General features: G+C 38.5%; 2 protein-coding genes across 3 annotated transcripts in view; one reads left to right on the top strand and one right to left on the bottom strand.

The window, feature by feature from the left end:
• The window catches only part of LOC107591307 (stabilizer of axonemal microtubules 2-like), a 4,867-nt gene extending 3,079 nt beyond the window's left edge, over positions 1-1,788 (bottom strand). Inside the window, exon 1 of the mRNA XM_016280431.1 lies at positions 1,782-1,788. Within this exon, the coding sequence (XP_016135917.1) occupies positions 1,782-1,788 (7 nt within the window). The remainder of the gene's footprint in view (positions 1-1,781) is intronic.
• efl1 (elongation factor like GTPase 1) overlaps positions 1,346-26,048 on the top strand; it is a 122,348-nt gene continuing 97,645 nt past the window's right edge. For both annotated transcript variants that reach the window (XM_016280409.1, XM_016280408.1), the window contains exons 1-11: positions 1,346-1,378; positions 1,990-2,089; positions 2,209-2,276; positions 6,288-6,372; positions 6,463-6,596; positions 7,673-7,810; positions 8,875-9,092; positions 11,054-11,177; positions 13,604-13,683; positions 14,411-14,547; positions 17,771-17,893. In XM_016280409.1, coding sequence (XP_016135895.1) covers positions 1,999-2,089; positions 2,209-2,276; positions 6,288-6,372; positions 6,463-6,596; positions 7,673-7,810; positions 8,875-9,092; positions 11,054-11,177; positions 13,604-13,683; positions 14,411-14,547; positions 17,771-17,893 — 1,198 coding nt within the window. In that variant the 5' untranslated portion in view covers positions 1,346-1,378; positions 1,990-1,998. The remainder of the gene's footprint in view (positions 1,379-1,989; positions 2,090-2,208; positions 2,277-6,287; positions 6,373-6,462; positions 6,597-7,672; positions 7,811-8,874; positions 9,093-11,053; positions 11,178-13,603; positions 13,684-14,410; positions 14,548-17,770; positions 17,894-26,048) is intronic.

Here is a 26,048-nt window from a genome sequence, read left to right as displayed (position 1 = left end):
CTTTTTGAAAAGTACGATTTCTAAAGGTGTAATTTGAATAAGCTTGGTTTTGTTTGGTATATCTGCAGGTGAGTGTAAGGACCGAACCCACTACTGTCCTGTGGTGAAACGTCTCAAGCTGTGCTCCGTGGACCTGTACCGGCAACGCTGCGCGGCTGAAGATAATAGAGAAGCATTTAAGGCAGAGGTGCCACAAATAATAATTGATACTTTTGAGAAGACATAAACTCATTAATATGTCGTTCACCAAGAGATTCTTGTCAGATTCCGCAGTACTTTTACTGAACATGTTTTGTGTAGTCCAGAGCAACAGATATACAACAAACTCTGTCACTAACTAAAGCCTCCATCAAATACACGCTTGATTCTTCATATTATTTTCTTTGCACTACAGGTGTATTGAGGACTTGCATTTGCTTCAAACTGAAAGCAATTAATTTAATTAAAATTCAAATCAAATTAAATTGACTACTTGACATTTTCTTCACTATTTCCCAATTAATTATGGCATATTGCTAAAAATACAGCTATTTTCACTTAGTGTAAATAGAATCCATTCCTAATACGAGATTTGAAAAGGGAGGAAAATAAAGTTCGGCAAAATGCGGGATCGAACCCGGGTCAATCACGCCAAAAAGTCGGTGACACACACTTATCCATCTGCACCACTGGAGCTAATATTTCACAGCCACTTTTAACTAAGTGTAAATAGACACTCCGTATTTTTTATTCCATAGTAAGGGCAATTCATACAATACATTTAAACTGAGCTACTTTAATACCATCTCCGAACTTTCTACCACGACTCTGCTGTTCTTCGGCTGGTTCTTCCCTGTATATGTTGATTGACAGATGTCTCGTCCAGTCAGCGGTGAGTAATCCCAAACCAATGGCGCTGTCTCAAACTATACCTACCTCTTCCGGTTTGTCTGATTTGTCGTTGTGTTTTCTGACTTGTTATAATGTTTTCTGAATTGTTATTTTGTTTTTTAGACTTGCATTTGCGTTTGTAATTTGTTTTCAGAATTGGGATTTGTTTCGCACTTCACGGCCACCGTAATTTACCTATCAATTATCCAAAACACATTCTCGGGCTTCAAACATTACTACAAAAACAGACAAACACACTCAAAAATACTCTCACCCACAGCTGCACATCTCACAGATACAAAGCCGCGTCATTTTCCTCGGTTTATTGAGGAAAATTATAATTTTTCCTCACTTTACTGACTGCTTGCTGGCGTTGTCATGTACTAAGCGTCCCGTTTCCCCGGCAACTAATGTTTGCGGCGTCCTGGTGGTTACGCAGCGTAACGTATTACGTATGACGCGTGCGACGGGCTACGCACATTTGCGCTTCCTGGACTAGAGGTGACATGTGAGTGTCTGTTGTCGTTTTTTATGCTTATGGTATTGAAGATTATTCAAGGAATGTAGCGGTGAATATCAGTTTTATGTTTGCTGAGGATGCGCGTTTAATTCTTACGACATTATATATGCGGTGAATGTTAAGGTTCTTTAACAGTCTGTCAGTTTTCGTTGAATGGACGTTGTTTTGAAAAGTTGCACATGGACACATAAATAGATAACAAAATGTCAAACCGAATGGCGTTTAAAAGACAGACAGCGCAAGCACGCGCAAAACATTTCACAAAAAGGGTTGAAATGATAAACAATTGACACACTGTTAAAAGTGAATCATCTGATGCTGCTGTTAGCTCTTTAAAAACATGTCTAACCATATTGATTTTATGCCCAAACCACCACTTTTCACCCTGTACCATCCATTTTTCTCTTTATGTGTCGTTATGTATTGTGTTTATGACAACACTAATTCTAAATTGTTGACGAATGTGGTGAAGCGTTCTAGAATATATGACATTTTTAAGCAACTTAAGCTCAAATGCATGCTTTTTGGGGTTGCTGTATATGTATTTGCACTAATAATGAAATGATCTTCACCTCTTGTGCTTCATCTTCATGGTATAGAAAGTCAAAATGGGTCACACAAGTTTGGAGAAGATAATTGCACTGCAGAAGAAAACCTCACACATCAGGAATCTGTGCATTCTTGCTCATGTAGATCATGGTGAGTTTAAAGGATGCTGATGTGTGTCAGATCTTTGTTGTTATTAACTGTTTGGCGTCTACCACAAGATTTTAGTTCAAACTTGAAACTTTGTGTTTGTAAATGTGTGTTGCCTATAGGGAAGACGACATTAGCAGACTCCCTGGTGGCAAGTAATGGTATTATCTCCAGTCGTTTAGCTGGAAAGGTAAGTGGACCTACAGAGAATTGATCAGTGATTAGCCTAATAACATCTGCACCATTACTTATACTTTTTTCCCAACATACAGTACTGTGCAAAAGTCTTAGGCCATTAGTATTTTCACCACCAACAACAAAAAATGGTTTTAACTCAGTTATTTCTATCTTTTGCTGTAGTGTGTCAGTAGGAAATGTCAGTTTACATTTCCAAACATTTCTTTTGCCGTTAATTATAATAATCCAGTGATTTTTGTATGCACAAGGAGTCTGACGACAGCCAGTGCTGTATCTTTTGCTGTAGTGTGTCAGTAGGAAATGTCAGTTTACATTTCCAAACATTTCTTTTGCCATTAATTATAATAATCCAGTGAGATTTTTGTATGCACAAAGAGTCTGACGACAGCCAGTGCTCCACGCACAGATCTGATCTCACCATCATCCTGTCCGTCTGAGATTACATGAAGAAACTGAGACAGACTAAATCCAGAAGAACTGTGCCAACGTCTCCAAGGCCATGTCCACATGTACACGTGTTTTTCCTTCTTCCGTTTAAAAAAAAAAATCTCTGTCCACATGAAAACGCAAACGCATGCTATGAAGCACTGTCAAGAGCATGCCAGGCCAACAGGTGGCGATATAATCTCAACCGTAAAGTAGGGCTGCATGATTAATCGAATGCGATTGTCATGCGCATTTTGATAGTAATGCCGGTTCTGTAATCAGCAGGAAATCATTATCACGTGCTTTCAGATGGAGCAGAATTTACTACACACAGCCGTAGTTCACTGACAAGATACGCAAAAAAATCGCAAATGAAATCGAAGAAATCGTTCGCGATAATGACAGCTGTTTGCATAGCTTCTCAGTGAACTATGGCTCTGTGTAGTAAATGCTGCTCCATCTGAAAGCACGTGAAAATACCACATTTAATAACATATTTTTACTCCAAACTCACTTCATAACGTCGAGTGTTTGAAATAAATCCTTCTGTGAGATGATGTGGCTTCTTGCACAGAATAAGATAAGTTATTGGGGGAAGTCGTGGCCTAATGGTTAGAGCGTCGGACTCGTAACCCAAAGGTTGTGGGTTTGAATCTTGTACCGGCAGGGATTGTAGGTGGGGGGAGTGAATGTACAGCGCTCTCTCCCACCTTCAATACCACGACTGAGGTGCCCTTGAGCAAGGCACCGAACCCCCAACTGCTCCCCGCAGCATAAATGGCTGCCCACTGCTCCGTGTGTGTGTTCACTGCTGTGTGTGTGCACTAAGGATGGGTTAAATGCAGAGCACTAATTCCTAGTACGTTACTCACTCACTAAAATAAGATAACATATTTCATAGTATTTAAGCAGTGATAAAGGCGTTGCATTATAAATATACTTTATTTTAATGAAAATTATAATAATAAGAACTCAGATAATACCGTATATTGCCGTAGTCGTGTGTTTATTAGTCACGTTGAATCAATGAAAGCAGTTGAATCTTCTGTTTATTCAGCTGCAGCGATAGGCATTTTCTGGGTTTCTTCTGCGAGACGTATTTGGAGTTTTAGCGAGAGAGCGCCCTCTGGCCTTTGGATGGAGATTTACTGCTGATCACAGAACCGTGCTTCACTGAAAGATACGCTTGACAATCACAGCTTCTGTCGAATCGCGATCTCGATTCCATTTCGATTTATCGTGCAGCCCTACCATAAAGCTATGTTGGCCAATCAGAAGCCTGAAAAAGTCTCCAGTAGGCGGAGATAAAAGCGCAGGCACCGACGTCACAAGCCAAAAACTCCGGTTTTGTCTACACTGTCTACACGATAACACTGCAACCAGAGTTTTGGAAAATCTTCACCCTGGCAGGCGTTTTCAAAAATGTTCAGTTTCAGTGACCTGGTGCTGCGTTTGCGTGTGAACGAATGGCCTAACCGCGTAGAAAAAGCTGCGGTTTTAAAAATAACCGCGTTCATGTGGACAGGGCCCAAGATGCTTCATGAAACCTTCCTACAAAGCTAACTGAAAAATTATGTGCAAGTGTACCTCGGACAAAAGCTGTTTTAAACAAAAAGGGTGGTCACACCAAATGGTGAATTGATTTAGTTTAGAAGTTAATTGATAAATAAAATCTATTTATGACATTATTTTTGAAAGCATCCTCAATTTACAGGATTTTTACACAAGTGCCTAAAACTTTTCACAGTACTGTTGCTTGGTTTCTTGAAGTGTCTTGGAGACGATATTTCCTACTGACACACTACAACAAAAGATAAAATTAACTGCATTAAAACCATTTTTTGTTGGTGAAAATACTTATGACCTAAGACTATTGCACAGTACTGTATTTTGTGTGTTTTTAAATTAAATATTATTTATTATGATAATCTATCTTTAACTACATTTTGTTATTGATGTTGGTGGTAAGTAAAACTATAAAAAAAAAATCACATTTATTAATTAATTTAAAACAAAAAATATACATTTTAGATGAAAAACGTAAACGAACCTAAGCAGGGAATAAAATTATAAATAAATAAAAATGTTAATTTGAAGTACTCATTTAAACTGAAATAAAATACTTGAAAGCTAAATAGACATTAAAAATCAAAAACTAATAAAAAGGACAAAAGCACATAACAACTAAAACCTAAACTAAAATGAAAAATGAAACCTGAAAATATAAAAATAAAAGCTGTAGTATTGTAGACTGTAATATCATATAAATAATACTGAAATAATATTGATTGTCATATTAAGAAATAGGTTTCACTAATCTCAGAAATGTACAACTCATGACTCAGTAAAAAGAATCATTAAAATAACTTTTTACAGGCTCTTGAATGTAGTCAGCATTTCTATTTTTTATTTATTTTGTCAAACAAACATAGTCCTATCCCTGTCCTTCCCTAACTTCAACCCCAACCATTAACAACCCTTAAAGGAGACATATTATACCCCTTTTTACAATATGTAATATACGTCTCTGGTGTTCCCAGAATGTGTCTGTGAAGTTTCAGCTCAAAATACTCCACATATCATTTATTATATCATTTTGAAAATGCCTATTTTGAGTGAAAGCAGAAACACGCTGTTTTTGGGGCCTGTCTCTTTAAATGCAAATGCACTGCTGCTCCCTGCCCCCTTTTCCAGAATAGAGCTGCGCCTTTACAGCTCGGACCTGCTAAAAACATCTGTTTTGGTTCTGATTATCATGTTTATCGCGCTGAAATCATGCGTTTTAAACCATATTAGTTTAAACTTCTGATATACGGTTTTCTGAGCGCACACATCCGAAGCACACGCACAGAAAGCGGCTGTCACAGCATGTGAGTACTAAACTAAGTTCTCATTCACACACAAGTTTACGTTAAAAACACTCATGAGTTACAAAAAAACTGTCGGTTATGTCTGTGACGGTAAACTGCTGGGAAATAAATTGCATGTTTATTTTAGAGCTGTGTGGCAGGCTGGCAGCAGCAATATACAGTAAATAAATCAATAAATCCTCTGCTCTGTTGTCTCCTCTGAGGCTGGGACTCTAAATAGTGTTCTGTGCAGACAAAGGCAGAACAGTTAGCATGTTTTGCTCAGACTTTCACCATGGCATTAGAGCTGGTACACCGTTGTCGCTTGCAAAATCAAAATGACGGCGCCGTGGATGGAAACTTACAGATTAAGTGGCGGTAATATTATAATGAGATCCCTTTGTCACATCACCAAGGGAGCGAAGTCAGATGCGCTTGTTTTCTCGAGACGCTTGTAGAAAAAGGCTTACCAAAACAAAGTTACAGGGTTAATCTTTTTCATGTTTCCTTGGTTGGTAGATGCACTGGGGACCTGATTATAGCACTTAAAACCTGGAAAAATCAGATTTTCATGATATGTCACCTTTAAAACCAGAGGGAAATAATTGGATTGCTTAATTTTAAAAAAATGTAAAAATTAGCCTTCATGCAAAATGCAGTATAATTTTTCCCTTTTGCTTTGGATGTGAAATAAGACTCTGACATGTCCTTTCTGTCTGTTTCTGTAGCTGAGATATCTGGACAGCAGAGAAGATGAGCAGATCAGAGGAATCACTATGAAGTCCAGCGCTATTTCTTTACAGTACACAACAGGTAATGGGCCACTGCGGTCTGTAGCTTTACTGATCCAGCAGCATGAACTGCTCATGCACTCACGGTTAAGAGCTGTCGTTGTCATTGCAGGAGGAAACGAGTACCTTATTAATCTGATCGACTCTCCTGGTCACGTGGACTTCTCCTCTGAGGTGTCCACTGCCGTCAGACTGTGTGATGGGGCCATTGTTGTTGTTGATGCCGTCGAGGGAGTGTGTCCGCAGGTATCATCCATGATTTGAGCGTGTTTTCACATGCAAGTTTTACTGTATTAGTTTTATTGTGTTTCAAAATATGAGTAAAAGTGAGAAAGTGACGTGACACGTGGCCAAGTATGGTGACCCGGTATACGGTTTATCTGAGTTCTTATTATTATAATTTTCATTAAAATAAAGTATATTTATAATGCAATGCCTTTATCACTGCTTAAATACTATGAAAGTGCACACACACAGCAGTGAACACGTGGCCTAATGGTCAGAGAGTCGGACTCGTAACCCAAAAGGTCTCGTACCGGCAGGGATTGTGGGTGGGGGGAGTGAATCTACAGCGCTCTCTCCACCTTCAATACCACGACTGAGGTGCCCTTGAGCAAGGCACCGAACCCCCAACTGCTCCCCGGGCGCCGCAGCAAAAATTGCTGCCAACTGCTCCGGGTGTGTGTTCACGGTGTGTGTGTGTGTGTTCACTGCTGTGTGTGTGCACTTTGGATGGGCGCCCGGGGAGCAGTTGGGGGTTCGGTGCCTTGCTCAAGGGCACCTCAGTCATGGTATTGAAGGTGGAGGAGAGCGCTGTACATTCACTCCCCCCACCTACAATCACTGCCGGTACAAGACTAGAAACTGCAACCTTTGGGTTACGAGTCCGACTCTAGTTTCTTAAGAATTGCAATGACAGTTACACACTTTTTATTTGGTCATCATTTTATTTGGTAATTTCCTAAAGACTGTTTTTGGTTTTAATTTAACGTAAAAATAGAGGTAATTAAATGGCTTCTCATTAAAATGTACAACATTAGAGTTTGTAAGTTTGAGTCCTGTCCTTCGTTTGCATTTCAGTGAGTTGATTCTTTGTTCAAAACACTGATTCCTGATTTGTGTTATAACTCAGTGTTTGCCAGACATCAAATGTTCATGAAAGTTATCATTAATCGCAATGCTATAGATTAAGTAAAAATATATTTTTGAATATATTTTTTTGCATTAAACATCCTGAATCTACTTGACAGCTATGCTTGTGCGGTCGAAATGATGGTTCTGTTTTTAAAACTTCTACACCATTTCTTTCTTTTCTGCTTTAGACACAAGTTGTTCTACGACAGGCTTGGCTGGAGAATATCCGTCCTGTTCTTGTCATCAACAAAATCGACCGGCTGATCGTGGAGCTGAAACTCACTTCACAGGAGGCGTTCACTCACCTGCAGAAAATACTCGAGCAGGTGAGTCAGAGCTCCAAAACACGGCTGAAGCTCTGGAACAAACTAGTACAAACATGGATTTTGAAAGTCATTGTGTGTGAAAGAGGAGTCTTGTCATGTGTGTGTGTTTTTTTTTTTTTTAGGTCAACTTGCATACTGCAGAAAATGTTATTCTTGTTTTATTTGTTTACATATTTTTATATGATTTTATATAACATCAGTATTGGGCTCAGTACGATTTTTAAAATAAATTGATAATTTTATTTAGCAAAGACACAAAAGTGACAGCAAAGACATTTATAATGTTACAAAAAGTTACATTTTAAATGAATGCTGTTCTTTTGAACTTTCTATTTATTCTGAAAAAAAAATCAAGGTATCTGGTTTCTACAAAAATATTGTTTTCATCACATTGATAATAATAATAAATGTTTCTTGAGCAGCAAATCCGCATATTAGAATGATTTCTGAAGGTTCATGTGACACTGAAGACTGGAGTAATGATGCTGAAAATTCAGCTTTGATCACAGCAATAAATTACATTTTAAAATATTATCAATTTAAATTGTTAATATTTAATGAATACTTAATCAGTAAATGAAATCATTTTAAATTGTAATAATATTTTACAATATTTTTTACTGTGTTTTTGACTTAATGCAGCTTCTTTCAAAAACATTAAATCTGCATTTTAAATTGTAATAATATTTTAAAATAATAAAAGATTAAATCTGCAAAAATGCAGATTTAATGTTTTTGAAAGAAGCTGCATTAATTAAAAAATACAGTAAAAATATTGTAAAATAATATTGTTTCTGAAATCATTTTAAATTGTAATAATATTTAACATTATTTTACAATATTTTTACTGTATTTTTGAATTAATGCAGCTTCTTTCAAAAAAATGTGTTTTTGTCTGAGGAGGATGTTTTGACTTATGAAAGTTACGCTTTTTTTCATAGCCCAAAGATCAAGGATATTTTGATAATTTTCGTGATATGACCCTTTGAAGTGTCACTGAACCACGTTTCTGGACAAAGATGAAATTCTAAGGCTTTAAATGTTTGTTTCTGTCTGTTCTATAGGTGAATGCAGTTACCGGCTCGTTATTCACCTCTAAAGTCCTGGAGGAGCGAGCAGAGAAGGACGCAGAAGCTCAGAGCAGCTGTACAGAGAACAGCAGTGCAGATCAGGTGTACGACTGGAGCGCAGGTTTAGAAGAAACCGATGACTCTGACCTCTACTTCAGTCCTGACCGTGGAAATGTGGTGTTTGCCAGCGCTATAGACGGCTGGGGCTTCAGGTACATCTTACGCTTTCTCAAACAGAGGGCGCTTTCACATTTCATTAAATTAATTTGTCAGAATATTTTATCAAAAGCAGCTTACATGGTTGGCTTTCACAGTTTACATCTTGCCAGTGGTTGTAGTACTTATGATAGCTCACAAGATGGCGATACTATACTAGATTTCAACCTGCATTGCACATTTTTGTGGTGTTACATAATGCTGGTTTTAAATACTTGAAATAAGTAAAGTACTAATATGACTAGTGTAGGTGGATATATCTAGCTCTCCCCTGGTGAGGATGTTTTGTGCACTAAAGCTTATTACTTTCAGCATGTTTTATACTGTAAAAGCACTCCAGACTCAAGGACCTTTTTACAGTTTTAAGATTAAAAGAATAGGTCACTCAAAAAGTTGGATATCATTTACTGACCCTCATGTCATTCCAAGTCTTTTATCATGTTGTTGCTTTAGTAAAAACACTAAATATGATGTTAGACTAACTGTCTGAGCTGCTCTTTTCTATACAATGAAAGTGTAATGTGGCATAGTCTACAAGTACTAAAGTGCTCCATACATCTTTTTCTTTTCTTTTAAGATTAATTCTCATAGAGGGTATATTAGCATATGGGCTAGAAATACTGGTTTCAGTCCATTACCGTAAGGAGGCCTTATTTTGAGATTTGAGTTATGTTGTGCTGAACTAATGCAAATGTGACGTATCAATCTCTCAAGCAGAAACACAAGAGTCTGAGTGTGCTTTTTATGTAGACCAGAAAAAAGTGACCTAGTTAGAAGTCAGACATGGACATCTAAACCAATTAAAAATGTTTCATAGCATTTTATAACAGTACAAACTTAAGCTTCAAATTCAGACATATGATTATTTACAAACATGGTAGCACTTTACAATAAGGTTCCTTTTGTTAACATTAATACATTATTTAACATGAACTTACAATGATAAATATTTCTGAAGCATTAATTTAAATCAATTTAGTTGCAATATTTACTAATACATTATTAAAATCAAAAGTTGTATCTGTTAATGGTATTTAATGGATCTAAGCTAACATGAACTAACAATGAAGAGTCGTATTATTATGAACTAATGCCAACGAAGATGAATAAATACTGAAACAAAAGTATTGCTCATTGTTAATGTTATTGTAACCTTAATATATAGTGTTACCATGAACGTGTAATGGCACTTTGGATGGATGATTTAAGATATATTACATGCACTGTAGACTAATATAAATTGCATTCATATTTTTTTTCCTTTACATTTATTCATGTCAAATCAACATGCATAAAAAAAATTATATATATATATATATATATATTCATACATACAATTATTATTTTTTTATTAAACATAGAAGGGTTTATCAAACTGGGTTTTTGAGTTATTAATTAAATCATAAAAATGTAACAAAATATCTATAAAATAAAACACTTTCTAAAAAAAATATTTTTATTATGTTATTTGTTTAGCTAAATATCAGAGAACCGTGAACATGTGAAAGTGTTGTTAAATTAAGGGAATATCAACTCAAAATGTCATGGGTTACTTAAAGTAAATATTTGAGGTCAAATGGGTTTGGCTGACAAAAGAAGTTGTATCTATTATATATATATATATATATATATATATATATATATATTATATCATGCAGACCAGAACTTGGGTCAGCTGGATGTCCAACGTGTCTTCATTCACATGCACTAACCACTGCTCCACAGAAGCTGAAGTCTAATGATATCTTACTGAATATGAACATTGCAGCTGTGAATACTCTGTTCAATTTAGTTACTTGTTAATTGTGCAGTGATCTTACAGCTGTCATAAATTAGAGATGTTGTTGAAATCACAGACCTCTTTGAACTACATTCTTACAAATTAATGGAATGTAATAAAATAAATGACAAGTGCAAATAATGATGCCGAGTTGTCTTTTCTCTAATTCTCTGACAGCATTCATCAGTTTGCCGAGATGTACAGTCAGAAAATGGGCATCCGCTCCTCGGTTCTGCTCAAGACCCTGTGGGGAGATTTCTACCTCAACGCCAAAGCCAAAAAAATCATGAAGGGAGCTCAGGTACTCTCTTACACTTGTTAACATGCCTTATGTACTTGTACCATGGTAATACCTTGGTATACTTTATAACACCATATAAAAACCATTGCAAAATAGCCAAGTTCCATGGTATTACCATCTGATGCCATCGTTATGCCATGGTTTCAGCACAGTATGGGTTTTCAATAGGATCATGTTGTTTTTCACCCGAGAAAGGATATTTTATGTACTTTATTTAAAAAAAAAAAAAAAAACGTGTTTATGCAGGTCTTCAAAAGTTTAATTTCCCCTCAAAAGGTCTTAGATTCATAAAATTGTTGCATTAAATATTGCATGTACCGCAAAGAATAAATGGGTCATTCTGTGGGAACTCAACCAGAGGTCGCCGGCTCAAATTTTTGATTTTGTCAATATTTTTTTTCTGAAGAAAGATAAACATGTATAGTGATGAAAGCCAAAATATTAAATGCCACAGATGTATATTTACGGAGTAATCCACTATTTCGTGTTGTGTTCCCTTCAGTGCGTTACTTCAAATGTTCTTTAACTGACCTTAAAATAGTCCTTAAAACATTTACCTTCATAAAACCTGCAGAAATTCGGGAAAGGTCTGTGTTGTAGTGCATTAAATGCTGAAAGAGCTGCGGCTTTCAATATAGTGTTTGTCCCATTACATACTCGGTTTGACAGCCACATCTATCTGCTGTTCCCTTTTGAGAGACTGACAGGAAGTGGGCTGACAGAGCTACAGGAGTGATGTGACAGCAGAGACCCTCCATTAGATGCTCTGGGTTTGCAGTGCCATTTAGGGCATTCAGATATGCCGTAGTTATGCTAATGGATGTCAGTTACCTCACCGAAACCTCACCTTAATAACTAGAGAGCACATACTGTACACACGCACGTGCACACACACACACACACACACACACACACATTAGTCTAGAACATCCTCTCCCTTCCCATGAAGAAATGATCTGAACAAAGCAGACCTGGACACAGTGTTATAACGGGAAACAATAACGTGACTCTCATATTTTGTATTTGGGTCTATTATTATGACACATGAAAATTATACAGACAGTTATTTGACTTTACACTTCTATGATGGACTTGATTTATATTTCTGAATTAAAATGCATTCGTAAAATACTGAAAAAAGCACATTGCCGTTCAAAAGTTTGGGGTGGGTAAGATTTTTTTTATGCTTTTGAAGAAAGTCTCTTCTGCTCACCAAAACTGCATTTATTTGATCAAAAATACAGTAAAAACAGTATTATTGTGAAATATTATTACAATTTAAAAGAACTGTCCTCTCTTTGAATGTTTTATTTTATTTCTGTGATGCAAAGCTGAATTTTCAGCATCATTACTCCAGTCTTCAGTGTCACATGATCAGAATGTTTGAATAGAAATATAAAGTTCAAAAGAACAGCACTTACTTGAAATAGATTTTTTTTCGGTCTTTACTGTTACTCTTGATCAGTTTCATCCTTGCTGAATAAAACTATTAATTTCCTATTTTATTTATATTTTCTATTAATTAGTAGACTTAATTCATTTATTTTATCTAAAAAAATATATATTTCTGTAGATAATATATATTTTAATGTTTTTTTTTTTTTTTTTAGGAAATTAAAGGCGTTTAAAAATCAATAGATTGATAGAAAGTTTTTTTTTTGTGGTCTTTCTTGCTTTTATTTGCATATTGTGATTTGGCCCTTTCTTGCATCTGTTCATCATTGATAACCACGTTTGTACTGTAAAGAATGTTTGACATATAAATCTTGGTTTAACTTCTTGATCCTCTTTTGTGTACATTTCTGAGCAGTGGCCACATTTAAAGCATGTGGATTTGACAAGATTTTGCAAAAATGTATATCCTGAAGTTAATTTGTCCTTGTCCCATAAACAATATGAGAATATCTTGTGCTTTGTTTAAGAAGAACCCTCTTGTTGGAGATGTTTTCAGTAATGCAGGATGAGGTTTGAAGATCTATGCCTCAGTCCGCAGTTACCAAATGATTTGGCTTGCTAGTCGTACGACACTCCAAAAACAACAAAAAAAGTCTTCATCCTAGACTGATCAATCATTGCCATTATTCCGCTCTGGCAGACAGATCTCATTCAGAGAGAGTTGGTTATGCAGGGCGATGTGACCTCCAGACGGAAACATTGATTTGCAGGACTGATAGAGTCAAGTCTAACTTAAGCCTTTAAACTCATTTGAGCACATATGTTAGTGAAGAGTTTGACCTTGTTCAGTCACATCAGAGGCTTTTTATTATGGCTCCAAATCTTAAAATAAACTAATGAGTCCTTACAGTCCCTGGGTCACTTACATGCTGGCTTAATTTGTGTATTTGTGTATTGTGTATTCTCTTTTCCATATACTGCCCTAACGGACATCATGCTCATTAGCTCCCTGTTTTTCTTTGTCTTCACAGTCCAAAGGAAAGAAACCTCTGTTTGTGCAGCTTGTCCTGGATAATATCTGGAATATGTATGATGCTGTGGTCACTAGAAGGTAACTTCCTATGTATTTGTCAGTACAAATTTGAAATTTACATGACGACATGATTTGTCTTTCCACACTGAAATTAAATGTGCTGCAAAATGCAATATTTAAAATCTATCTATCTATCTATCTATCTATCTTAAATAAAAAACTAAAATTAGAAACATTGCCCTGGCAAAAGTTACTAAACCTGAAATAAAAATAAATTAAAGCTAAATAGAAATGTAACCCTTAACAAAATTAATGCAACTTAATTACAAAAAAAAGTATAAGTAAAGTTGCAAAAATACTAAAATACAAAAAGTAAAAAAAATAAAAAAATAAACTGAAATAAAATGTAAAAAAGCAGAAATAAAAATGACAAAAGTACATAACAAAATGACTAAAACTAAAATTAAAATGAAAACTTTAGTTAAATTAAAGTTAATTAAATGAAAATTTAAAATACAGTATTAATAAATACTGTAAGTATACAAATAATGCTAAAATAACACTGATGGCATTAAATGGACCTCAACAGTGCTGACATTTGCTAGTGTACAATGTTATAAAATTGAGTCATGAAATAAAAACATTAAATAAACGAATAAATTTACCCTGATTACTTTATGAATGCGCAATTGTGGTCTAATTGTGCATAATTCAGCAATGCACTTTTTTTTTAAATTTCAAAGTTAAAAAGTCACTTTAAATGTATATTTCCTGTTTTTCTTGCACTGCATTTACACATTTCCAGGGACAAGGAAAAGGTGGAGAAGATGGTGACCTCTCTGGGGTTAAAGGTCATGTCTCGTGACCTGAGACACTCGGACCCCAAAGTGCTCCTCAGTGCCATCTGCAGCCAGTGGCTTCCTGTGTCTCGAGCTGTGCTCTGTATCCTTTACCATGAAACCATGAGCGGTTGTGTTGAAAAACTACTACTGTTCAAAAGTTTGGGGTCGGGAAGAGTTTTTATAACATTTTTGAAAGAAGTCTCTTATGCTCACCAAAGCTGCATTTATTTAAAGCTGCAGTCCGTAACTTTTTTTGGTTAAAAATGATCCGAAAACAATATTTGAGCAAGTACATAACCAGCCAGTGTTCAAAGCTATCGCCTTATTTTAGCCCGATTCACAACGCTTAGCTTATAATAATGTTTTCTCATTTGAGTGGTACGGGTAGGTTTTCGCGGGAAATTCGAGCATGCTGCTGCGTCATTACGTCACGTCTGTAAACATAAAGAAGTTGTCCCGGATACTAGCTATATCGCATGTGAGGATCCTGCAGGTGGCGCATCGTTTAGCTGGGATTACAAAGATTTGTATTTTAAAGAAAACCAGTTAGAAGGGAGCATAATTTGCTTTTTGGGTCAAAATAATTTCTGAATATGAAATTCGAAGAGTATGACAATTAGAGATTAGACTGTGCAGAAATTGAAATCTACACGCTAATACACACTATACTCATAGTCACCAATGATGATGTTGTTAACATTAATCATTTGAGAATAAAGTATAACAATAATAATAATTTGAACGATTTGATGTGATATGAGCTAACCGATCTTTAGATTTAATCACCATTGGTAGCACGATTTATGGTAATGCTTGTTTCCTCAGTTGGTCAGAACAAACGTGGCAGACTTGTTACTTGTTCAGATGGCAATATACGGTGAAAATTCTTATTTGGGTCATATTCCAAGACGTAGGCTAGAATCTGTGAAGTACAGTAAATATCCACACCAGTGCGGTGACTGACTGCCACACACACACTCTTCAGAACATTAGATTCATCCGCGCCGGAGCACAACCCCACGCATGGAATATAATTACACAGACAGCTGCAATTGCAGGTTTTCAAACAGAGATGGCAACAAAGAGGCAAAACTTACGGACTGCAGCTTTAATCAACCATACAGCAAAAACCGTAACATTGTGAAATAATTTGACACATATTTCTGCATCATTTTTATTTTAATTTCTTCCTTAAGAAATCATTATAATATGCTGATTTGCTGCTCAAGAAACATTTTTTTTTGTTATTATTGGAAATAGTTGTGCTGCTTAATTTTGTGGAAACTGTGATTTCTATTTTTAGGGTTCTTGGATAAATAGAAAGTTCAAAAGAACTGCATTTACTTTAAATTAATTTTTTAAGTAATTTTTTGCAACAATCTAAAAGTATTTACTGTCAGTTTTGATCAATTTAATGCATCCTATTGAATAAAAATATGAATTCCTTAGATGATAATTAGTTTTGTTGATAATTTTAGCCTTAGGTATGCTATCTATCTATTTATTTTGGCATTTTTTAAAGTTTTTAAGAAATGTAATATTAAAATTGACAGCATTATTTCGACATCATTGTCTTGTAAACACTTCATTGTGATTGGTCTTCTATCTTGCATTTATTTTCATAATGAACTGCAATTGGTGGCATCTATAACTGCAGTCTCTGATAAACTGGGAATAAAGGAGACAAATACAGTAGATGAGAGAGATATTAGATTAGAGATAACTGCCCTAAATAAATAATGTAAACTTTTTTTAGCAGTTTTCGTAGACAAGCCAGTTCTGGCATTGTTTCTCTCTGGCGGTGCGGTTGGTTATAGTTGTGTAACTTGTAATTTGAGTCACATAATTATTTTAAGTACCCGTTCTTTGTAGTGGGATCAACTTTAAATCCTCCTAGATACAATGTTTGAGTAATACAACAGAGAAGGGAAGACATTTGGCATATAAAGATTGGTTTAACCTTTTGGTCCTGTGTCTTGGACTGTCCAAAAGTCTGAATTTCAGAGTATAGATTCTAGAAACGTACGACACACAACACCGCTGCTAATGATACACAACCTCCGGTGACGTTAGCCACATCAGCTCTAGGCATTTGACTGTCGTTGTCCACCTCCTCCGCAATCAGCCATCCTGCCGTGATCTCACCAGCTGTACGGGGAGGAAACGCACAACCGACCGCTATTAGGCAGCTTCTTCTGTGCTGATATGATTGACACAGACAAGCCTCGCAATTACTGTGGTGACAGGTGCTTGGAGTGACACGCCACTGCGATTAACGCTTTTGGTAATGTCAGTTGTTCCCCTAAACATGGAATTGAGTGATTCTCAAAATACTTTGCAAATGTACAATTTTGGCCCACTTGGCAGGTGTTTTATGTTTGCGTGTTGTTTTTTTGTGAATGGAAAGTAGTTGTAACTTTTCACAGTTAGTGAACCGTTGCTTTTAAAGCATTGCAGGCACAAACCTTTGCTTTTTTAGTAGTGAGAACTACTAGATATGTTAGATAAACTTTTATTAAATATAAAATTGACCTGGTAGCTAGTTTAAAACATCAGATGTCTGTGTACTCTACCCTTAAAATGGTGAATTTTGGTCACACTTCACAAGTCTTGATTTTCTTGACTATCCAGTCATTTAAATAATCCGTCACAATTCTGACATAATTTCGTTCATCAAGCATTCAACCCTGTTACCAAAGTTACTGTCAGAAAAAAAATCAGGAATCTAATACTTGTCTTATATATGTCTTAATTTTAAGTACAGTAAAAATGGTTTGCACAAAAATACTAAGCAGCACAACTGTTATAACAATAAGAAATGCTTCTCAAATCATCAAATTAGAATGATTTCTGAAAGATCATGAGACACTGACGACTGCAATAGCAAATTCAGCTTTGGCGTCACAAAAATAAATTACATATTAAAATGTATTAAAATAAAAAATATATATAGTATTTCACCATATTATTAATTATATAGTACTTTTGATTAATTAAGTTCAGCCTTGGTGAGCATAAAATAATTATTTCAGAAATATTAGAAAATCTTACTGATTGACTTGAACACCAAAAATAATAAAAAAGCACAAAAAAAATCAGATTTTTAGAACTCGTTATTGGACATATCTCAAAATTTGGGCTGCAAGCCCCATATAAATGAATTTAATATATCTTAAAATATCTTAATTTACATCCTGACATTTAATTTTTTTTTTAAGGTTAGCACTTTTTCGGTGACCAAAAAAAAAAACATTTCAGGACCTATTTTGTACTGTATTTGTGGAAAGTGCCAGTCGAGTGCGTTTTCTTTAACTGTTACTCAGCAATGGTGTGTGAAAAGCTGCCCTGCCCAGCTGAGATCTCGGCGGAGAGAGTGGAAAAGCTGATGAGCGTGGGAGCGCGCAGGTTCGACTCTCTGCCCGAGAAAACACAGGAGCTAAAAAAAGGTGAGTGCGTGTTAACGGCTGCAGCTGAGAACCTGTAAGCAGAGGATGTGATTCACACAGTGTTTCCTGCCGCCAGACTCCATCTGTGAATACACAGTTTTAAAAACTCACGCTCGTATTGCACGAATGTGCTCTTTTCTCATGAAAACGTCGCGCTTTTCTAGCACTTTCTGCCCACTGGAAGCTTTCTAGGTCTACAGCACCTGTCCGCCTACTGCTCTGTGAACTGTATTTGAATCCAACAGCTCCACATTTGGCGTGTGGCTTTCTTAAAGCTGAAAAAAGCTTAAAGCTGAAAAAAAAAAATTGGTGTAGGATTTACTTTGAAACTACTCAGAAATTTACTCAGAAATTGCTAATAAATTTCACAAATAATTACAAAGACACTGCAAGCAACACATTGAATTAAACGTGAAATTTTGAAGTAGAAAAACTGAAGTAGTATTTACTTTTAAAACGTACTTCAGTAAACTTGAAAAAAATATTATTTTGCAATATTTCAGCCAGAAGATAAAAAACGGTATTCTGATGGATTATTTTTCCTTTGTATGACTGGACCTTTATAGTATTATAGTATAGGTTTATATTAGGGCTGTCACTAACGATTATTTTTGTAATCGAGTAATTGGTCGATTATTCTGACGATTAATCGAGTAATCGGATAGTATTATTTTTTGTGGTAATAAAAATAGACCTAAACAAACAATAGATTTTAAAATGACTTTATATATATATATGTGTATATATATATATGTATGTGTATATATATATATATATATATATATATATAATACATAATGTAATAAAACTATATAATCAAAACATATGTACATTATGTATTAAATCAAATGTCTGCAGAGGGTGCCGGCGACTTGATGATTGTTTATACACTTTTATAGTGCGATCTAATCCTTAATATTGACTAAACAACATTTCATTCAAATGTCCACTTAATCTTTAATATTTGGCCACTTCTTTATGTTAGAAATGCTACAGCCACTGTCGTTTCTTGAAAAAGAACATGTGGACATCGAAACGTATATCAGTAAATGTATATCAGTTTTACATACATTCTAAATCATAAACATCTTAAAGACATCTTCTAAATGTCCTTTTGACATCTGATAGGAGATGTCCTATAGACGTATTGCAGATGAGCAAACACTCTAAAAAAATACATCTTGCAGATAGATGTAAATGCAGAATTTGTGATGTACGTGTGCTATCAGGGTAGGTTTATAAATGATTTACCTTATAATTCTGATAGAATGATGCACATTGTTCCCAGATGCACGTTATAAGCAACTCACAGCAAAGATTGAGATTGTAAGATATGTAAATGAGAACTGTTTGTGTGGAGCAGCATTTACTGTGAACAGAACTGCTCTGAGATGCACGTAACCTACACATATGTACAGGGTTTCCGCGGGGTCTTAACAAGTCTTAAATTTAGTTGTATCAAATTAAGGCCTTAAAAAGTCTTAAAGGTCCCATATTTTACACCTTTCTGGAGTTTTATTTTAGGTTTTGATGTCCTTAAGAATATATATTTGCAGTATAAAGTACCAAAAACCATCTCAATATATTTTTACAGCTCCTTTCTCAGGAGCTCTGCTGAGAACAGGTCGATTTTGGCCTGTCTAATTAATATTCATGAGCCTCTTCTGATTGGCCTGTTGTTTTCTGAGTGGCGCATGGCCAGGCCAACCACAGATAACGTCTCGGTTACTTGTGTAACCCTCGTTCCCTGAAGGAGGGAACGGAGATATTATGTCAGGCGTGACTGACGTATTGGGATCTCGCCCGAGAGCCCAATCACCTTTGAGTGTTAACTAAACAAGCCAATGACAGTTGGCGTGCGTGTTTCGCCACGCGCACCCCGCCCCGCAGCGCATGTATAAAAGGAGAGCACGTGCAAACACACATCAGTTTTTTTTTCGCTGAGGAGCCGAGACTACGGGCCCCGGCCGTACAGCGGTGGTACAGCAACTGTGGCGATGAGACGTAACGTCTCCGTTCCCTCCTTCAGGGAACGAGGGTTACACAAGTAACCGAGACGTTCCCTTTCAGTCAGTCATGTTCTACATTACGTCAGTCGGGACTGACGAATTGGGCCCCTCTGAGAAACCTGATGACCAAGTCGTGCTTCCCCAAAGACTTACCGTCTACTGCCTCGTGATGTGTGGCAATGGAGGCAACATACACCTTAAGGGTGGAGGGAGACAGCCTTCGCTCCAACCCATCCTGCAGGAAAGAAAGCACGATTCCGATCGGGCATCTACGGGGGTCTTCCCGACGGGAAGAGCACCAATCGACGAACAGGTTCCACTTCAGCCTGTAAGCGTGTCTGGTAGACGGGGCTCTAGCTGAAGTGATGGTGTTTACTACCGCTGAATGTAGCCCACCTAGAACCTCCGCGTCCCATCCAGAGACCACAAGTAGAGATTCCACAAGTCTGGACGAGGGTGCCTCCTCTCTGAGAAAGGAGATCCCTCCTCCGAGGAATTTGCCAAGGAGGGGCTGTCGCGAGGAGCATCAGTTCTGGGAACCCAGTCCGACTGGGCCAGTATGGTGCTACCAGGAGAACCTGCTCCTCGTCCTCCCTGACCTTGCACAGTGTCTGTGCGAGAAGGCTCACTGGGGGAAACTAACAGCGGCGTGACAGCAGCTGCGGATGCCATATGCCCCAGGAGCCTCTGAAACTGTTTCAGTGGAACCGCCGTCTTGCACTGGAAGGACCCCAGGCAGTTCAGCATCGACTGTGCACGTTCTACTGAGAGAGAACTGTTGGGCAGAGCCCTCCACTGCTTCGCTGAATAGGCCGGCCTGGGAGATCGGGGAGTTCAGGAAGCGATGCTTGTCGGTCTCCCTCATATCTGCCAAGTTCAGCCATAGGTGGCGCTCCAGGACCACCAATGTGGACATCGTCTGACCCAGGGCCCGCGCCGTGACTTTCGTCACCCTAAGCGCGAGGTCCGTCGCCGTGCGCAGTTCCTGCAGCACACCTGGGTCAGCACCACCCTCGTGCAACTGCTTTAACGCTTTGGCCTGGTGGACTTGCAGGAGGGCCATGGCGTGCAGGGCGGAAGTGGCCTGTCCAGCAGCACTGTAAGACTTAGCCGTCAGCGCGGACGAGAACTCACAGGCCCCGGACGGAAGGCGTGGACTACCTCTCCAGGCGGCGGCACTTTGCGGGCAGAGCTGCATAGCAATAGCGCGCTCGACTGGGGGGATGTCCACATACCCTTGGGCCGCTCCCCCGTTGAGGGTGGTGAGGACGGAGGAGGCACCAAGTCTGTTTTGGGCAGAAAAAGGTGCCTTCCAAGACTTGGTAACCTCCTCATGCACTTCCAGGAAGAATGGAACCGGAGGTGGCTGCCGACGCCCGGCCTGCACCCCCAGGAACCAATCATCGAGCCTCGAGCGTTCAGGAGGAGGAGGCGGCCTCCAGTGCAGCCCGACACTCTCGGCGGCCCGGGAAAGCATAGCGGTCAGCTCTGGATCTGACTCGGGCAACGCCGCTCTTCCTGACAGAGGTAGCACAGCCGAATCCTCATCTCCAGAGCCTAGCTCACCCTCCGATGCAGCGGTCGACATCCTGTCGTTCGCTTGTGCTCCGCACAAGATGCTGAACCCCGCCCTGTCCGAGGACCCAGCACACTCGTCCAGGAACACCAGGTGGTGCTGAACACCACTGTTTCAGTGTGCTGTAAGCCCAGGCACGAGACACAGCGATCATGACCATCAGATGAAGCCAGGAAACGACCACATCCAGAAATGCACGAGCGGGAAGCCATCTTTAAAAAGACGCCCATCGCTCGTGGAGCTCTTTTCGATATTTGCTCTTTTAGGAAAAAAGGAAACACTCTTTTAGAGAGAGCGCTGAAGCGCCCAGGGGAGGTCGCGGCGAGACCGCAGAATGGCAGCTGCTGCATGCCGAAGATGAGCAGCACTGAATGGCAACCCCAGCTGACGCGCCGTAACACCAACGCTAGGCTGGGCCTCCAGTGCAGCCCGACACTCTCGGCGGCCCGGGAAAGCATAGCGGTCAGCTCTGGATCTGACTCGGGCAACGCCGCTCTTCCTGACAGAGGTAGCACAGCCGAATCCTCATCTCCAGAGCCTAGCTCACCCTCCGATGCAGCGGTCGACATCCTGTCGTTCGCTTGTGCTCCGCACAAGATGCTGAACCCCGCCCTGTCCGAGGACCCAGCACACTCGTCCAGGAACACCAGGTGGTGCTGAACACCACTGTTTCAGTGTGCTGTACGCCCAGGCACGAGACACAGCGATCATGACCATCAGATGAAGCCAGGAAACGACCACATCCAGAAATGCACGAGCGGGAAGCCATCTTTAAAAAGACGCCCATCGCTCGTGGAGCTCTTTTCGATATTTGCTCTTTTAGGAAAAAAGGAAACACTCTTTTATGGAGCTCTTTTAGACATTTGCTCTTTTTAGGAAAAAAGGAAACACTCTTTTAGAGAGAGCGCTGAAGCGCCCAGGGGAGGTCGCGGCGAGACCGCAGAATGGCAGCTGCTGCATGCCGAAGATGAGCAGCACTGAATGGCAACCCCAGCTGACGCGCCGTAACACCAACGCTAGGCTGTTTCTTTGCAGACACTCGTGGAGATTCATCCTAGTAGAAGGCTCGGCTCCAAAGCGAAAAGCTGATGTGCGTTTGCGTCAGGCGTGACTGACGAATTGGGATCTCGCCCGAGAGCTGTGCATTTGCACGCACTCTCCTTTTATACCCACGCTGCGGGTCGGGGTGCGCATGGCGAAACACGCACGCCAACTGTCATTGTCTTGTTTAGTTTACACTCGAAGGTGATTGGGCTCTCGGGCGAGATCCCAATTCGTCAGTCACGCCTGACGTAACGTAGAACGTGACTGACTGAAAGGGAACTAGGGTCAGCCGACGTCACGGCGCTAGCTGGAGGCAGCCCATTCAAACCAGCGCAGATTCGGCTACATAAAAAGCTTAAAGTATCATCTTGTTGTGATGTTGGGTGCCAGAATCGACTTAATACAGCCTCAAATTAGAAATTTGATCGCATATCTGCTGCCACTGCCAGACAAAAAAACGACGACAGCTGTGGTTAAACGCGATAAAACGAGCAGACTGGACAGAAATTATCGCGTTTGCAGCACACACTTCTTATCAGAAAAGGTTAAATAAAGTATTGTCTTTTGTTGTTATGGGCCCGTCTACAGATTTCTTGCCATATGTCTATGTTTCTTGCATCTCACGATTATGTCATGTATGAAATAATGTCTGTGTGCATGTGTGTAGAACAACAAACTGACAATTTATATATAATCATTTGTAATTGTATATACATATTGTGATTAATTGTGGCTGGAACAATAATGTAGCTGTAAAAATAGTTGCCTGCTGAAATTGAAATGTATATACATCTTCATCATGACTAGATAGACACGGTGAGTTTGTCTTTACTATGCACAGTTAGATGTGATCACCTCATAGTAACAATCCTGTCAATCATCCATCCTTAGAGTGAGAGTGTAACGTTACACGTCGGCCGATCTGGTTTCGTGGTTAAAGTTAACCTTTTCGACATGTTTCCGTGTTGTTGTCGCTCAGCAATGGCATGGTCGCAATGTTGTCTGGGGTTTGGCAAAAGGAGAGTGGGACTGTGGGTGGTGACTGTGTAGTTCTGACGTCAACTTTTTACGGAAGTCACAACGGTTCGTGAAAAATAACAGCTACTTTATGCAGGCTGTGTGAATTTTACTGTGGACTGACTGTTTTGAAACGTATATGGTAGTTACATAGCACCTAGACCTCAGTTATCGTGAAAAAAGCCAGGAAATTTCAGTATTGACAATATGGGACCTTTAAATTGTACAAGAAAGTCTTAATGATGATTTCAAGAGGTTTTAAATTTGGGGAAGGAAAGACCAGATTTGCGATATGGCTGAATGTGACGATTAAACTTCAATCAAAAGGCTAACGTTATGATTTAATTGAATAAACACAAGCACTGCATGTTCAAAGTGCTGCTCGCTTTGTGTTCTGCCATTACCGGGGAAACAGTTATATTTCTACCAAACGCTCCACCTGCTGGCAGAGAATGAATGAGTATTTTCAATAAAACTGTTGTTTTGTTCAGAGTTCAGACCAAAGCGAAAATCGACCTATATTTTTACCCTGCAAAAATGCAGAGCTTTAAATGTGAACTGGTGGATCGATAAGAAGACAATGCATTATAAAAATCTAAACATAGGGGTGTGCGATATGTATGGTCTGCGATAATATCGTAATTGTTGTTTTAACAATGTGCGATTTGATATTATCAGTATTTCGCGAAAAGCAAACACAAAACACACCTACAGAGTGCACGCATACATTAGGTGATGAAGTCTAGCAGGTTAGACTAGTGCACGTGCCCATTTAGATATACTTTTTTGTCAATATCGCACACCCCTAATTTATGTTATTTAATTGATATAATAATTTATTGATAATTGTTTAAATTAATATAATAATGAATACTTTTGACTCATCCATTTTCATAACAATGGTTTAAAGGCTGAAATGTGAAGTTTATCATTTTATAAAACTTAGTTTTTTTGAAAACTTGTATCTGAACTGTGAACTGTTTTTACAGTAATTTTACAGTTTAATATGGTACTACATTGCCCTACCCCGCTCATATAGTATTAATTTATTTGTTCAGGCTTAAAAAAAGGTCTTAAAATGTCTGAAATTTGAGCTTAAAAATCCTGCAGAAACCCTGTATGTAAACAAAGCGCATATTAAACCCCGCAGCACATATGTTTTTTGAACTGAATCGTAGCCTTTGTGAATTCACAATAGCTTTATGCTTTATTATGATTTTTAAATGGATTTAATATCTCGTGCAGCCTTAAAAAACGGCTTTTCATGGTTTCTCATCCGTGGAATGCGCCACTTCCGTTATTTTGCCGTTTAATCGACACGGGCAAAATGCAGTCAAGGATTTTTTTATAATCAAGTACTCAAATTTCATAGAGGAATCGTGCCAGCCCTAGTTTATATATAAAAACATTGTAATGCCAAATAAAATAAACTACTATTAAAAATGTTGGTAATCAATATAGTTAATATTTAAAAAATGTAATTTCATGAAAATGTGATCATTTATTTGACTCTTTTGGCAAAGTTCTGCATGACAGAGGTTTACCTTTTTGTGTGATGTGTGAAAATAGTTTTGTGCTTTTTCTGCATAATGGAAATCATGGGGCCTTGCATGACGTTTGCCATGTTAAAGATAGCAAGTTGTGTGGGTTATTTATTGTTGTGTGTTAAAGTTAAAACCATTAGTATGACGGGTGTGCAGTTAATAGTTGTTCCCTCTTATTACACCCTGTATAGCGCTCTTTGTGGCCATTGAATAGATACAGCAGTTGGCAGTATTTGAAAAATACGTATTGAATGTATTATATACATATTGAAATCTGTCCACTGCCTAGCACTGCTCTTAATATTGTAGAAGTGGCACAAAGAACATGTTATTCTCTAGTTCTTTAGAAAACCGTCTTTTTATTTCTCCTTTAAAGGGGTCATATGATGCTGCTAAAAAGAACATTATTTTGTGTATTTGGTGTAATGAAATGTGTTTATGCGGTTTAAGGTTAAAAAAACACATTATTTTCCACATACTGTACATTATTGTTTCTCCTCTATGCCCCGCCTTTCTGAAATGCGTCGATTTTTACAAAGCTCATCGGTCTGAAAAAGCGAGGTGTGCCCTGATTGGCCAGCTATCCAGTGCGTTGTGATTGGCCAAATTCCAAATTCCTCAAGCGGCAACCACATGTGATGACCCCGGGCTGGACTCCGCTTCGTCCACGGTGAAAGCCGATCCGGCGACCCACAGCGCGAAGTTGAAGTATTTCCTCAGCGACCAGCACGGATCAGCTCTAGGCATGATGAAGCGATATCGTCCTCTTTTGGAAGGCCAAACAAAGTAGTTTCGATTTCACAATGAAGCACACAGCGCCTTCACAACGAACATGGCGACGGCAGCAACAATACTACAGCGAGAATAAAAGTTACGCCTTCTTTCTTTGCGTGAACATTTGGGCGGCGTTACGCAAATCTTCCCACATCGTGATGTAGACATGTGGGGGCGTGTTAGAACGAGCC

This window comes from Sinocyclocheilus grahami, unplaced genomic scaffold (assembly GCF_001515645.1).
Source record: "Sinocyclocheilus grahami isolate Dianchi unplaced genomic scaffold, SAMN03320097.WGS_v1.1 scaffold140.1, whole genome shotgun sequence".
NCBI classification, from domain to species: Eukaryota; Metazoa; Chordata; class Actinopteri; order Cypriniformes; family Cyprinidae; genus Sinocyclocheilus; species Sinocyclocheilus grahami.
Note: the sequence above shows the minus strand (reverse complement) of the source record. Positions and strands in the feature narration are given on the sequence as shown.